A 16,633-nucleotide genomic window follows, 5' to 3' on the forward strand; every position below is an offset into this window, starting at 1 on the left:
ACACACAACATACATGGTACTGTCTGTGTATGACATCAACCAAATGCAATGTTAAAACACATCAAAGCCTATTTCCGATGCAACACATCACTACTCAATGGGGATCCACAATGGTTGTTATTATATGAGGAGCTGATACTGCCGTCCTTACAGCCTCAAGTCTTTGACGAAAAGAACCGACTTCCATATTGAATAGAATTCCAACACAGATTCATTATCATGGATAGGAATGTAGCAGACAAACAGATAAAAATACATTATATCACTGCACAAACTAGAGACTCTGCAGCTAGGACTCAGCTAACAGTAAAATTAAGTGGTCCGATATATCTGGACATAAAAGACTTAAAGCTGGGTTGTTCTTACCCCTGATACCCCGTGGTTCAATGTAATTATATTTATATAAAAAAGGACTTGGTGATTAAAACTCCTTTTTTGTCCTGGTTCAAGGAAGAACTCATCCTTTCTTTCGTTCTGTTACGCTCTGTAACAATTTTCAAAAAAGTCATCAATCAACTTTTAACAAGACAATATGACAGTCTTTTACAATCTGCCAAGCTCTTACTCTCACAGGAAGCTGCTGCTGGTTATGTTTTGCCTCAATATCTTGCTGCTGTTACTGGCTAAGCAAGGTTATTTTCACTATCTTTGCTTCTTTCATTTTATGCATCCTATAAGTGTCTGTCCTGTCCTTGGTGCGTTGTACTCTTAGCTGACTTCTTTGTAGTTGGATTTAAAAAAGGATCAGGAAGAAGCTTGATCACAGTTTATAAGCGTGAACGGATAAATGGTCTTGTGTCTTTTGACGCAAGTGTTTTGGACGAAAAACAACTCATTTGTTTAAATTGGGTATCTGCATACACCAATCTGCCATCCTGATGCCTGATACTTTTACTAACCCAGACTAAAGCCTGTATCATTCCTCTCCTTGTGAGTAGAAGCATTCCTCTCTTATAATACACAGTGCACTCCATTTTCTTTTTATGAGATTGCTGCCTTCATTAAAAATTTGTGTATACTAATTCTAATGCTGAATACGTGATTCGAGCTTGCTTGCTCAAGATAATTAATGTGACAGGTACAGGCTGCAGTTAAATAGCTTCAAAAATGTGGGAATCGTGCTGAAAAGTGAGATCAGACAGTAGAAGAAAAGATGCTCCTGTTTCTCATGTATATTAGGCATCGTTCACACAGGAATTCCCGCAGGAATCTATAAATGCACACACTCTGAAAGTTTCTCCTTCAAACACCCTCCAACCAGGGAATCGATAGAAATGTGAAGGCTGGTTTTCTATACGCACGATGCGCTCTGCTTATAGGACAGGGTTGTGCTATCTAAGGAGGACAGGATAGTGTTACCAGTCCTCTGCTGGGACTGAGGTCAAGCTGTACTCACGTCTTTCAGGCAGCCCATGAAGTTGTTGCTGACTGGGGAGCCCGGCAGGTCGGCCGTGTTCAGGCTGCCCCCAATGTAGAAGAGATCATCAGAGCCCAGCATGGTGTAGTCCTCCTGGGTGTATCCTGTGGTGGTGAGGATCCCATCCACCAAGATGGTCACCTACAGGAGAGAAGGAGAGATAAAAATAAATGTCAAGAAATAGAGAGATTTTTTTCGCCAAATAGAAAGAACTGGCCTAATTATTTCATGCTTCATTTCATGATTCTGGTTGAGCTTTCCTTAATGTTAAAGGCAATTACAAGAAACAGCTTTGACTGGTTCACTAATCTCAGCTGATCCCTGTTGCTGATACATTAGTAAAATTGGAGTGGAATCAATATAACCATAAATATTCCTTCCACTGATATCACGGCTCCAAAGCAAAATAAACGCTGCAGAAAGCTTGATTAATATCAGATTAAAGATATCAAGATGGTAAGCTACATTATTTTTATATTGGCAGCAACAAAACAGGATTATTCCCATATCAGTCTCATCGGCACACCGAGACAAAGGAAATGAATGACTGAATAGGGCTATAGGGAAAAAAATTATATGCCAGTTGCCATGACAATAAGCTTACAGTTAAGCATGTATTCCTGAACAAAGATATCAGCTCCCACTTTGGGGAAGGGGAAACAATGAGTTTTCTTTTGTGGGTGAAAATGTTCAGTTTTTACTAAAAGCTAATGGTTCTTTAGAGAAATAGTAATGCACGTTGTAAATTGCATTTTAGGCCAGAAATGAAAAGTGACAGCTCCAACAAGGACGTGCATGTTAACTGCTATTCACAAGCACTCCATGCACGCAGGGCTTAAGTGGAAAGTTTATCAATTATCAAAGACAAATTCATATAGCGGGTAAAAAGAAAAAAAAAAGAGGATACAGGCAATTTTATTACATTCTAGCACTTGCAATATGAGGTTCTCTGAAAACATTACTTATAACAATAGTGTGATTTAAGACATCGGCAGTGTGTACTCTAAGGACAACAATAAGTACCTCCATCTCTCCACATATCAACGGACAGACCACCTGATAGCCTGTTGCTCACGGAAGGGTCATGTCCGCCCTGAACAACTTGTATTTGGCATATGCTATTCACCCGATACTTATAACCCAGCTACAAGGTACCTATATGTTCAAGTGGACACTAATTATTGGTCCAAAGATACACTTCTTGATATAAAAATTATTTATTCATACAGCTAAAAATATAGTCCCTCATTTCCAACAGTCGGTCAAGTTCAGTAGAAACGGTATTTACGGGTCGAAAACACATTCAACTTTCCATTCATGGTAAAGTCTACACATTAGCATTTTACTGTTGTCATTTTCAACAGATTCAGGAAATACCAGTATCACCTGTACAAGGTCCTATTACTCCAAACTTTTCTCTTTGCACTTGGCAGCCACATTGCTTCTGTCGAGCCAGTGTGATGTAAAGAGGCGGAGTTTGAGCCTCCTAGCAAACAGATGCAGCTTTCCCACAGGCAGCTGTGCCTCTAAATGGAAGACTAGTAATCTCAATATCTTCGAAATTGCCGCGTTAGAAAAAAATTCACCCCCCTCACAGTGAGAGCACATCGAGAAATGAGCTATTCAGACTACACTCGTCTTTTGTACCAGGCTGTGAACATGTTTATTTCTGCTGTAAAGATCGTCTTTTTCCCATTCATGTGTATGTGACTTCCGGTACTTCTTGAGCCAGCCTCAAGCAGATCCTCGATGAACTGCAGCTTTTAACACTTTTGCATTGGACTCATATTTTTAGACCAGAGGTTGCCGCTTGGTCGGGACACCCTGGTGGGTCGCGAGACACAAATGGGGGGTCGTGAGATGTCTTCCAGAATGTTTTTTTTTTTTTTAAGTTATCTAAAAGTAGTCAATTTTACCCATTATAGTAAAAGAAAATCAATAAAATAGTAACTAAACTTGAAATAAAGCCTTGAAAATAGAAAATGTAATGAGTTTTCTGCCTTTCTTTGTTGCCAGATGACTCCTGAGTTTAGGGTTAGTGAACAGTTACTTATCAAAAGCATCAGTAGCAGTACAGGAAACACAACCACATGCTCATATAGGTAGGATCATTTTCTGCAGACCTGCTAAATGAAGCCACATTAAATCACTTTGAGGGAAAGTGGGGGCCACGAGTCTTTGGCATCTATATTTTTGGGGGTCGCGGGCTGAAAAGTTTGGGAACCCCTGCTGTAGTGCGTTGTTGTTGCTCCTGGTCTATTTTTTTCAGTTTGGTTGGTATCTAAATCTAAATACTCTGCTCCCCTTATTAGCATCACTTGTTAATTTGTGTGCAGTTTTACCACATCTGCTCTTCTTTTCTCTGCTGTTTTGTGCATATGTTTTTTGCTCTTCTTATACATCTACAGTAATATTAAAAAAATATCCTCTCTGTTGTCTCACAATGCTATAGGAGGCTGGCATTTCTGTCAGATTATTAATTGAAAGAGGAAAAACCACTAACAGTAGGCTACACTAGATGTGCCGTAACTTCTTTCAGCTGATGTGATTCACGTTTGCGATTTTGAATTAATTAACTGTTATTATAGGGTTTTCGCGTGACCAATCAGACACAAGTATTTGACACAGCAGGTTGATTAATAAGAAAGTTGGTTGATATTTCTCTGGTGTGTCTCATTAAAGTTTTTTTTTCCTTCTCATGTCATTCCAGCATGTGAATGTATAGTTTCATGCATTACAGTGGAGTGTGCATGATCAATACAGATACATAATGCCCATATCTATTACATAAGCAAGACTGTGTTTAATAAACTGGGATTTAACAGTGCCTATCCAACAACGGTTTTATGACAGAACTGCACAGGATAAACCTGTTTCATAATCTAACAAAGTTTTATAATCTGCATCATTTCAATCCATGATCATCTGCTCCTGGACCCTACCTGCTCCACATATGTGTGCAGCTATCTCCCTCTCTCTGTATCAAGGTAATGCAAAGTAAGAACACTCGTGGTAAGAGCTGTCCACTTGTCTTCTGATCACCCTGGATGTATGTAATTACGAGGTCTAAACGTCCTCTAAGCTTTATTCATGGAGTCCAGTGTGAATAATAAGCATTCACCAGACCTCTATCTGAGATGACAGTAGTAAAGCAGTGGAGGAGCATTCAGAACAAACTGATCAATATCACCCTGCCAGGTTTGAGTAAACAAATACAAAACAAATAGTTAAAAATCCAAGTCCCAGTGTGAAGGGATTTGATTTTTAAATGGTCTAAGTCTTTAAATTGTATCTTAAGAACTAACTTGTGTTTCCATTTTGTAAACAACCTGCCATGTCGAAAGCAAAAGGATAAGAGACAAAGGTTTGACCTGACACGCTGTGTTCAGGTGTCAGCTCTCTAAAACAAGGTCCTGCCTCACCATTCTTTGCAACTGGCAGGTATTGATTTCTGTCCATCCAGTAGTGAAGCTTTCAGTATCTTAAGCTCACACAGTGGACAATGGCAGGGCTTCACTGAGGGCTGATGATACCGCACATAGAGAAATGTCAGAAAACCAAAGAGCTTTCATGTCTGGGAATTGATTAATGCTGCTTCATGTTTCACTCTACAGTGTCCAGAGAAGCATGCTAGTTTCTAATAATGTCGACTACATGAGATCCCCTAACAGTTACTTTACTGGTGTTTCAAAGTATTAGAGGTGAAGGATGAATATGTTCAAAGGTAATTATTGGATTAGGCAAAACATTGTTAATTAGAGGCCTAAAGCAGGCTTTAGTTGCGCTTGAATACTTTAAGAATTATCTTTCCACATTTTTTCAAGGATTTATACACAGACGGTTAAACACAGAGCTCATTAAAGTGTTTTTCTTAAATAACTATTAGTTACAGTGATAATAAAGAGCTGTGCTTAAACATTTGATCATGATGAGATGGGTGGATGAATCATAAATAAACATCAGAAAACGAGATACAATAAGCACCATTCAGTTTGCCTGCACCCGAGTAAGAAAGGACAGATGGAGAGGGAGAGGTGGTAAGAGGAGGAATTTCCAGCCTGAAAAGCACCAGCGGATCTAATAAAATGTTTCCACCAGCACACTCTTGGGAGTTACAGTTCTCCCTATCTACATGTCAGAGGGGTAACTTATCTGAGGGGAAAGCAATTTACACAGGGATCAAATGCAGGGCTGAAAGCAGAAGTGACGTTGTAAGCATTGGATTGCCGCTCCTCTGGAAGTCAGGGGAAGTCAGGAAATAAATGTGGAGGAGGATGCAACTTTATATGCAGGTTAATGTGACCGGCTGGGAATATATATAAGCAATGATGAGAGGGTTGGAAATAAAATAAGAGAAGAAATAAACATTTAAATACATTGCACATTGCACAGCTCATCACAAAGAAACACGCTTAGCTTAGTTTATGGCTTAATTTACAAAGTGATCACTTTGTTTGAACCAAATGCTTTGGCAGCTTTTGACTCCACAAACCCAATTACCTCAAGTGTCAATATTATAAAAGAAATGATCCACAGAGATTGTGTTGAACTCAGAGGTGTCACTTCTTTCTTTCCTTTTTTAACGCTCCTCTAAGGTAAAAAAAAAAAAAACACATCACTGCAGATATACTTGAACTAATACATTGTGCAGCCCTAAACTTTCAAAGATGTGCCAAGTGTATCAGCGTGCTACTGCACAAAAAAACAAAGCAATTTAAATAAAAACCTGCCAACACAAACATTTAATTCTCCAAAATTATTCATTAAGCACAGATTTGACATTTAAGCATTGGCACCATTTGATTTATCTGATGACGATGTAAAAAGAAAAAGACAGATCATAATAGCATGGTAGTCAGACAACAAGGATTTAGTATGGATGTACTTTTTTTATAGAAATGTGAAGGAGGCTGCAACATCAACATTAAGAGAGATATAATGAGTGTTGAGCTGATGACGTCAAGAAGTGACTATATCCAGCTGTTTGTTCATTTGTCTTTATTTTAAGAATATGGTTCAGGCTTTTTTTGGATTTTTTGATCAGAGAGCAGAAGAAGGACTGGAATGGTGGGGAGAAAGAGTGGGGAATGACCAAGTGGCAACCTCGGGCTGTGAGACATTAAGCTGAGGTGGATGTGCTACAAACTGCAGAGGCTGGTCCCAGAAATACCAGAAACCACATACACACCAATTCAACAAAGCCGATCTTTACAGCCAAAATAAACATGTGTACAGCCTGGTACAAAAAATTGATTTCAGTTTGAATAGCTCATTTCTCCAATGGCACACACTATATGGGAGGTGACTTTTTTTTCAAACTCAGACATTTAGAAGATTATGAGTTTCATAAATTGAGGCACAGCTGACATAACTGGCAGGCAGGAACACTGTAGCTATTAATTAATTTGTATTTGGAGCCTGTCTTGACTTTTAATAACTCATTTGTTGGCCATGGACACCAAACTGGCAACGTTTGCAGTGGTGTTTTTGCTATTTTTGTTCCTGTGTGTGTCCGGAGATCCTGCGTGTATCCATGGTAACATTGTTTACATACAAGATCAGCTGTTAGCAGCCGTAGCATGTTGATGCTAAATGATGATAGGCCAGATGTTCCCTGCGAGCTGAGGAGAAGGAGGCAAGGATGACGTGCTGGTATAGAGGTGCAAGCTAAATAAGACGACATGGACCTGTCCTTCCACCCACCGTTATGGGGAGTGTAAGATCTGTCTACGATAAGGTGGACGAGCTAACCCAGCACCAGAGTAGCATCATGCTAACAGAGCTAACACCGGACACGAATAAGATAAGATAAGATAAGATATAAGATAAGATGCCACATTGGAAGGATTTCACCTGCTTTGGGCGGACAGGATACAGGAAAACAAGACTGAACTAACTGGTGAAGAAGGCCAGCTCAGTCCTGGACCCTGTGGAGGTGGTGGCTGACAGGAGAGTTATGGCCAAGCTGTCGTCATTGATGAACATTTCTTTTCTATATATTCTTGTTGAAATTCTTGTATTGTACACCTTTTTGTTTGCTGCTGTAACTCCATGAATTTCCCCATTGTGGGACAAATAAAGGAGTATCTTATCTTATCTTATTAGCAAAAAGGCTCAAATCCCGCCTCTTTACCTCACACTAGCTCAACAGAAGTAAGGTTGAGTTCAGCATTTCCAATATGGCACCCGCCGACAGAATGGGCTTCAGAAACAGATGGGTGACATCACGGATACTATGTCCATTTATTATACAGTCTATGGGAATGACACGCACCAAATAACAACAAGACTAGGAGTCAAACTTGCAGCCAGTGTGAAAAGGACTGTAGTCTGAGCAGGACATGGGGCGCCTGCTCAACTGACCACATAATACCCCTGGGAGGTGAAGTCAAAAGTTCAGATGAAAATCACAATACCTGGAAAAATTGAATTCCATTTACTGAGGTGGAGAAGCTGGAGGATCATAAATAATGTCACAAATTTGGGTAAAAAAATTACCTATAGAATAAACCATGATGTTTATAAACCACATAGCCATCATGTCCACTGTCTGAATCAATTAGAAGTCTGGAGCCTTCCAAATTCAAGAGCTTGAAGTAAACTTAAAGGTCAGTAAATGTGTAGGTAGTTTCTTGACATAAATTCTCATCCTGCTCCTCTTTCACATTAAAATGCATCACCCATTGAGAATCTTTGCCTTTGACTATAGAAAAATAGGTTGTATTGGCAGCTGTAGTTGACCACTGGGTCTAACACCTACCCCACCCCAGTGGTCTCATACATTACAGTTAACAACAGAAAGAGGCATCACTATTTATTTCAGCCTGTTCAATAACCAGTCAAAATTCCTCACAGGAGCTTTAAATCCCATACTTTCATCATGTTTTCCACTATTTGAGGTGTGACTGTCTCTTGTATATCATTTTTTATTTTGCAATTCAACAGCCAGTCTTTTTTCTCAGGAGTTGGAGGAGACAAAAAACAGAGCTAAAAAAAAGTGAGTGCCTACAAAGAAATTTGAACATTTACTGTACACAAATAGGAAAGTGAATTTTGCTGTATTACAGCTGAGTATGGAAATAATTAGCTGCTTGATAAGGCCCGAGAAGTTGTTAGTTTGGTGGTTTGGTTGTTAAAGCATGTGTTACTCGGGCAACAGTCCTTGCTGGAGAACTCACTAGTTGGATTCCCAAGCCTCTACCCTTTACTGCCTGTTTTCCCCTGATCTCTACTCCCCACATTTCCTATCTCTCTTCACTTGTCCTGTCTAACAAGGGCAAATCATCCAAATACATCTTTAGAAGATAATATACTATTGCAGGTTGAAAGTTGCCTCACAGATTATACTACAAGTTGCCTGCAGAGAAACAAAAGCACCCAAAGCTGTGTTTACCTCCTCCATTGGTCACCTAACCAACATTAAAACTCTCCACAGACCTTCAGCACTGGCCAATTACCTGCTTTCACATTCACATTGCCACTTTCTTTAATATCAAAAACAATGATTGGTGGAACTTCAAGGTGCAGTAAAATGGGACTAATTATAGAAAGACTGCAGTCTAGAGTGCCAACAGGGTAGCATTTAATGTAACAGACACATCCTAGCAGTCTGTAAATTAGTTTGGGACTTTGGCTCGGAGCTTTGTCCAGTGGACAAAATTAATGAATATGAAGCCTCAGGGTTGAGTAGTCTGGAGTGCAGTACAGCAGGTACAGCAGCACAATATAGGACAAGTGCAATGGCTGTAGTCATTATGAGAAAGTTCTTCTATTTCTTGCATGAGTGCTCAGATACTTCTGCAAAGTTGTATATGAGAGTAAAGCCACAAAAATGTTTAGACTTCGGTAAATTTTATCAAAATCTGGTTGCCAAATTTTTTGGACGGATTTGAATATTAGAGAAACTTAACTTCAATAAAACATAGAGCACTATGTTGTCTTTAAAGTTTTTTTTAAATTAAATTCGATTCAGTTATTGGTTACCGTCAACACCCACCGGCTGCGTTTTCAGAGCAGGATCGCCGGACAGCTGGAGTCATGTGACTGAGGTTTTCCCGCGGTAATCTCTGCATTAATGAATATCCAACCCCTCTCCTTATCCATATTGTCTTTATTGGCCTCTGAAAACCTCTAACCTGAAGACTCCAGGCCTGCCTCCACTCATCATGATGTTTTGTTGTCGTAGTTAAGGGAAAAACAATCTGTCAATAGCACATAGGGCCTGATCTACTAAGATCCCAAATAGCGAGCGCTAATTTGCGTGTGCAAATAATAATTTTGCACGTGCTATTTCTGGGCGTGTTGCGGGTGATCTACTAAGACTGCGTGCGCAAATGATAATGAGTGCAAAAGTGGTGCGGACCGCCCTATTTTACGAGGATTTTGCGCGTGCTATCGGCTGTCACCATGGAGAGTTTGAGAGAGCAGAGTGGCCTTAAGTGATAAATGAAGTTTGAAGCCATGGAGTTGGAGATCTTTGTGGAAGAGGGAAATAAACACATCGGTGAACTCCAGCAGAGACATCTCAGCATTAGAAACGCGATTTGGGAGGCCATCTGTGAAAAGGTGAATGATGTGAGAAAAAACAGAAGATCTGCCGATGAAATAAACGCATCTACTCTACTCCAAAACGCAATCAGTGTTTTGATGGAGTTTAGAGAGCGATTTGATGAGGCTAAGTCTGCCACTCTTGCTCTAGAAAAGTTAGGCTTCACTTGGATGAAGACAGTGGCCTCACCGTCCCAGGGAGCAACTTTCGGGTGAACGTTTTCAATGCCTGATATCATCATCCAGCAACTGTCCCAAAGATTCACCAGCTTAAATGGAACTGGGAACATGTTTGAGTCAATTCACCCCAACACACTGCTGCAAGCACGAGATGAGGAGTTACGCAGAGCTGCCTGGCGCAGCTCAGTGAGCGCTCATTCTCCAAGTTAAAACTAACTAAAAACCCCTTGATGAGCACGATGGGACAGAAAAGACTGAGTGGACATGTCATGTTATCTATTGAGAATGACAGATCAAAGAAAATGAACATACAGCGCATCGTGGACAATTCCGCGGAGCTTAAGGCTCGTCCAAACAGTGGTGAGTAGGCCGAGAACTTCATATTGATTTTTTGTTTGTATGTGAAGATGTGGGCCGCTGTTCCAAATTTACTAAACTTTATAGCTGTTGATACAGTGACCTACTGTGCTCTCATTATATGAAAAAGTTAAAGTGGGTGTCAGAATGATGCGGTCGCTATCCGTGGTGCTGAACTGCTTTGAATTTGTGTTGTTTTATTATTATTTTTTTGTTCTCTTGGTTTGATTGACAAAAACATTTAGTAATGCTTGTAAGCCCAGCTTTTGCGGGCATGTTGTAAAGCGATGTTATGATGAGCTTTACAGTGACCGCAGCCATGTGTGCGTAACGCTGTGCTAGTTTGCACCTGCCTTTCAAACGTGCTAAATATAGACGCAAAAACACAGCACGCTATCTGCTTCAGGTTTGATAGATCACATTGCGTGTGCTAAATGATTACATTTGCATCTCCTCCTCCCAGTATTTTGCACGTACTGATGATCTACATGTGTTCTGCATATTCATGAAGGCACACGCTAAATGATTTGCGAGTGCTATTTTGCTCATTTGAAAGACGCAATCCCATGTGCTCCCGGTTAGTACGTCAGCTTTGCGCGCGCTATCAAGTTTGCACGTGTTTTTATACACGCAAACCTTTAGTAGATCAGGCCCTTAGTGTTTTATTCTAAACATTAACCGGATGTTTTAATTCGTCTTGCTGCCTGACTTCCTGTCCCACTCGATCTAAATCCGTTGAAATGTATGCGTCGTGCTCTGGCATCCGGCAAAAATAGAAGTCCTGCGTATCTGATCAGGAGGGCTCCATCCTGCCGGATCAGAAAGGCAGCTGGAACGCAATGTAGCAGAATAGAAACCTATCAGATACGGTGCCGTGACGGACCAGACACAGATTCGGTGAAATGTAGCCGTCACACACATGAGCCAACACATTTTACAACAGTGTGAGATTTTGGTTCCTAAGGCCAACTAATGTGGGCGTATACAGTGGATGTCTACACACCTGTCGACGGTTACGCGTCACTTGAACATCGTGCCACACATAGTCATTGAACTTCCCGGTGGCAGGCTCCACCAGGGCCTCGAATGCACCAGAGCCCAGGTTGATGACGAGCCACAGAGCACCGTTCCTCAGCGACAGGTTAACATAGTCGGCCGACCTTCCCGTGTGTAGTAGCAGTCCGTTCCTTTGCAGCGTGCGGAAGGACAGCGTGATCTCGTCCAAACTGCTCTGAATGGGAGTCACGGACAGGTTGTAGCTGAAGAACTCATTGCCTTTGAAGGTGGCCATGGACTCCTCCTGCCCTGAGAGGGGAGGAGAAACATATTAGATAGATGTTTGAGCCTTAATGCTAAAATTTCCTCATTGCTCATGTTGAAGTGGGGAAGTTATCCAAGACTAAACTTAATAAAAGTACAGTACTGTCTTATTTGAAAAATATTTCATTCTCACCAGAACTACCTGAAACATACCGAGTACATATTTGTGGAGCTATTCAAATATGCTGCAAAAACATGTCAAATCTAAATGTACTGCCCATGCAGGATCACATGATTATGCATGTTGTTTGCACATACAAAGATAAGGTGAAACTATAATTTGCTTATAATCAAATATCTCAAAAGAAAGAAATCCTAATTAAAATGGGATTAGCTTGATGTAGTTGTAAATACTTACTAGTCCTTCTAACAGCTGAAAATCTGCAGCTGAAAATAGCACAAACAGTGCACAATTTACTCCTATTTGAGTACAGCTTGTTTAAAAAAAAAAAGTACAGCTGTCATCTGGCTTTGAAAAAAAAAGAAAACATACTGTTTATTCAACACTTGTCCTAAAAGTTTTGAGAGACATACTCAATGCTCTTTAAACAACTCTAGTTTGGGTGTTTTGGAGATTTCATGATTTGTTGACAATAAGAGTGTTAAGAAATGGCAGCCATATCCTTTAGGCTGACATTTTAAAAAATGCATATACAAATGTGTCAGGCTTGGCTAAACATCTTATTCACAGCTGCAGTCCAAAGGATTTACAGCAAGTGTGCTCGGATGTAAAGCTAAATCTGATGCCTCACTAAGAAAATATACTCCCCCAACTGTTCCAATAAAACTGTTTCAGGTTTGACCAGAGCAGGAAGAAGAAGATGGTATGTGTCTGCATCAAAATGTATGGGTATTCCATACTGCGGTACATTTGGTGATAAACATGTGCTCACGAAAGAGTCAATCCTGGCTGATTTAACAGTTTGATGCTACGAAGACCTGCATCCTATGCAAGATTAAGCCTTTGATTTTTAAGAGTTTTGACATTTTTTGCTATGTAAGCCGAATATCTTACAAAATCTGAACCCTATAGATACATAACTTAATAACACAGGAGATGTATTTAGTGATTTGAAAAGAAAAACAGTTACAGAAGATTCCCACATAGACCCTTACTTACATGAAACGAACTACAGGAGAATTAGGAAACAAGTGTGAAGATATGCAGCAACAACCTGAGTGTAGAAAGCAGCAAACTCCCATCCCTGCAGGAGGTTAAAGGTCACACAATTCTGAATTAAGCGTTCTGATTTCGGTCCTCTCAGCTTGACTGCAAACTAAATAATAAACACACTGTTTACTCTTTTGCTCTAAAACTCAGGGTCAATACTTTTGACGTAACCCCGGTCAACATTAAACCACAGGATTAATTCTGACTCTTGAACTCATGAATGGTGTGTTTGAAGCCGGTACAGACACCTCTTCCTTTGCTTGTTTGTAAGAATCGGCCCTAAAGCTACTGAGCAAGCTGTTTCAAGCTGGACGGATAAGCTGTCCCTTAAGCCTGTGTTTGCTTGTACAGTAACTGTCAACTCCTGAACTCCAGAGCCAATTTAAGCCAGCAGGATCAGCGGTCCCATTAGTCTCTATTGTCTGGTAGCTGTATTCGGCTACAGGGCGGACAGGATCTCGTTAGGCTATTGTTGTTTGGCCTCCTTGTAAAGTTCAGGATTTGACTGATGCTGTGGGTGAAGTGTAAACCTAAGCGCAGGTGTGGAGTCAATATAGAAGTGTAGCTGTAGAGAAAATATGATTATGGGACAACAAAAGTGTGGTGGCCTAATTTAAAGGAAAACGAGTGCTTACGTGTCCCATTAATAACCCCACAGGCGCAGCTTATCTAATGTCTAACCTCAAAAGAGATCAGTCTATATGAAAAGAGGATTTTCATCGTATTCTAAGCACACCCTGTGCAATTATCTCCCTGTCATTACCAGCTTGCTGTAATGGAGACGTCACTAGCAGCTGACCCTGAAGCCCTCGTGAAGGCCTTTGAGGGATCAATGGAAGAGCGTGGGCGACTGGAAAGGCAGCGGGCTGTATTTCTTTGTTCTCGCTATCCATGGAGGTGAGGCATTTTCTGCAGGATTGATGTTTCAGACTTGCGAAAAGAGCGTTACTGGCTGTATTTGGTCTGACACCACATGGATTTCTGGCACCAGCATGGCATCAAAGACAGTGGTAGAAGTAAAAGCACATGCTAAGAGTCGCTGCTGATGCTCTTTAGTGCTTTATGCATGCTACAGCTAACTGGGGGCAGAGCCATCAACCTCCTACCTTAGCTGTAGCTATAGCTGAGACAATATGGCCAAATGCCCGTTTCAGCAGAAAAAGAAAGCTCAGCAAGATTATAAAAGCAGCAACAATCTCCACACGTCTCTCCTGCTTCTCTTCTCATTGTCACATATCGCTGCTTCTTCTTTCCCCTTCCACCTCTCTCCAACTTACTATACATCATCCAATCTTCTATCTCTTTCCACCCATGGTTGGAATCCATTTAAGGTTGCTCTAAATTCAGAAAAGTGAATCCTTCTAGCTCTGCTCCTTTTCCCAATCTGAGGAGGTGTGTGGCTAAAAAGCAAAGAGCAGCTATGGCATCCTATCAAGCAAGTTAGCTTTAAAATAGCTAAGAGCAGGTGCTGCTGCCCCTAAGCCCACATCCACATCTGCAAAGGCACCCCACCACAGCTATAGATAAACTGCTAACAGTCACAGCATGATCAATTAAATACTGCAGAGGAAGAGAGACACACCATCAGGTGGGAAGATATCATCTGCGACTACTTCCTGGCAGCCCACCTGTTCCAGCCTTGCTTAAAATGACTCTTTGCTGCAGTGGCTGCACCAACATATGGATTGCTCAGTTATATTGTGTTTAATATGTGATTAATTTTTAAGTGGTTCAAAAGCCTGGGGCACAGATGGCTCCTCATCCTGCTTCGGGGGGTTGAGGACTAAGTTGGCGGCTAAATCTAAGTCAGGCATTGCGGGAATGTGCTTGGGGCAACAGTTTAACTTTGGTCTGGGGGCAGAGCTGTGCATAAGCACTCAAGGTGGTCCCAGATCACACCTGTGCTTGCATGAACTCCCCTTTTAGAGTATATCTGTGTGTGCACACAGGCAAAGAGTTCTAAGACTGAGGCACAAACACAAGCAGCCACTTCTACATTTTCTAAAGTGTGCTAAAAGCTTTTGATTCATTTATATTGCAACAGTGGGTTTTTTCCCAGCAAGTGACAACAGTGGTGTAAATTATATGTGAAATTATTTGTGGTCAAATAAATCCAGATCAAATCAGACAGCTCTCTTGAGTATCCCTTCAGGCTAAAGCTGGAACATTGTCAAACATTTGTCCAAAGTTAAAACATTGTATGAAACTTTGATGGCTCATGTATTTCCCATGACATAAGATGTACAATACTTTGTTCCTCAGTTTAGCTAAGTTTAGCTTGGAGGCTTGTTCGTGTAAATTTTAATTCCCCAATCAATTAAGGGCTTTTTCCCCTTTTCCACCCATACAAAAGAGCTGCTACATTTACATTTCATTATTGGGCACATTGTGGTCCGCCTTCAGGACACACTTTCCGTTAGACTTCATAAATAGTTGATAAAGCAGCTTTATTGTAATACAACAGACAATGGTAATCATTATTGAGGCCATGGCTGAATACCGTATATCGCGCTGCATTCTTCTGTGGGCATAAAATGGGAGCATTAATTGAACATTATCTTTTAGCCTGGTAAAGACTGATTACAACATGACCAAGTTTGTCCCGGAGCGAGTAACCAAAGAAACCAGACCGTAATCTGTAACGTCACAGTCATGTAGAGCCTCCGGCAGCACCAGTTATAGCAGCTAAAAAACTGCTGTTATCACACTGTGAAGTATTCACTTAAGCCTTTTCATCTACTGTAAATGACCTCAATATGAGTGTTATCAGTCCTACAACAGAAAATGTATGTGAGAACACCCAGGGTACAGAACACACTCCGTTTTTCATCCTCACTACTTTGTGTTCCAGAGGAGAGTGGAAAAAATAACTCAAAGATGGCATACAAAGCTTTTTCCGTTTACATTTGCAGGGAATTTATAAGGCTGTCCTAAAGCTAGTGCATATACACCGACCAGCCATACCATTGTGACCACTGACAGGTGAAGTGGAAAACATTTATTGTCTTTAAAAATGCATCTGTCAGTTGGTAGGATACGTTTGGCAGCATGTGAACATTTTGTCTTGATTCTGACGTTGGAAGCAAAAAAATGGGCTAGCAAAAAGGATGTGAGTGACTCTGACAAGGGCCAAATTGTGATGGTTAGACAACTGGGTCGGAGCACTTCCAAATCTGTGGCTCTGGTGGGGTGTTCCCAGTCTGGAGCAGTCACTACCAATTAAAAGAGGGCCAAGGGAAGACCAAGAGAAGACCCACTGGAGCGGAATCTGCTGTAAAAGTTGATACTGATTCTGATGGAACCATTGACTGTAGATTAATATGGACAGCACACCTTCATCTCCTTCCATAACAAAAAAAGGCCAAAATACTGCCTCAATGGGTGCTGACATACTGCTCTGGTGACACATTTTGGAGAGGCAGTCTGGCTGGTTGAGCTGCTGTACTGACGTTGCACCCCTTCTGCTAACCAAGCTGGCACTCATGGTTATGGGAAGTTCAATGATTCTGGTGCTTGTTTTTTTTTAAGTTTCAACTTTCAGATAAATCAGCATCACAAGAAATTGCTGCAATTGCAGATAGCAAGCTTGATACAAAATAATTTGAGGTATATTTGATTTTTTTAGTTTGACCCATGATCTA

General features: G+C 40.9%; 1 protein-coding gene across 1 annotated transcript in view; it reads right to left on the reverse strand.

Moving 5' to 3' along the window:
* Nucleotides 1-16,633, reverse strand: part of nrxn2a (neurexin 2a) — a 149,187-nt gene that overhangs the window by 89,443 nt on the left and 43,111 nt on the right. Inside the window, exons 6-7 of the mRNA XM_034683753.1 lie at nt 11,505-11,806; nt 1,397-1,558 (exon numbers count right to left, since the gene is read on the reverse strand). Of these exons, the coding sequence (XP_034539644.1) occupies nt 1,397-1,558; nt 11,505-11,806 (464 nt within the window). The remainder of the gene's footprint in view (nt 1-1,396; nt 1,559-11,504; nt 11,807-16,633) is intronic.

Source organism: Notolabrus celidotus, chromosome 5, assembly GCF_009762535.1.
Source record: "Notolabrus celidotus isolate fNotCel1 chromosome 5, fNotCel1.pri, whole genome shotgun sequence".
NCBI classification, from domain to species: domain Eukaryota; kingdom Metazoa; phylum Chordata; class Actinopteri; order Labriformes; family Labridae; genus Notolabrus; species Notolabrus celidotus.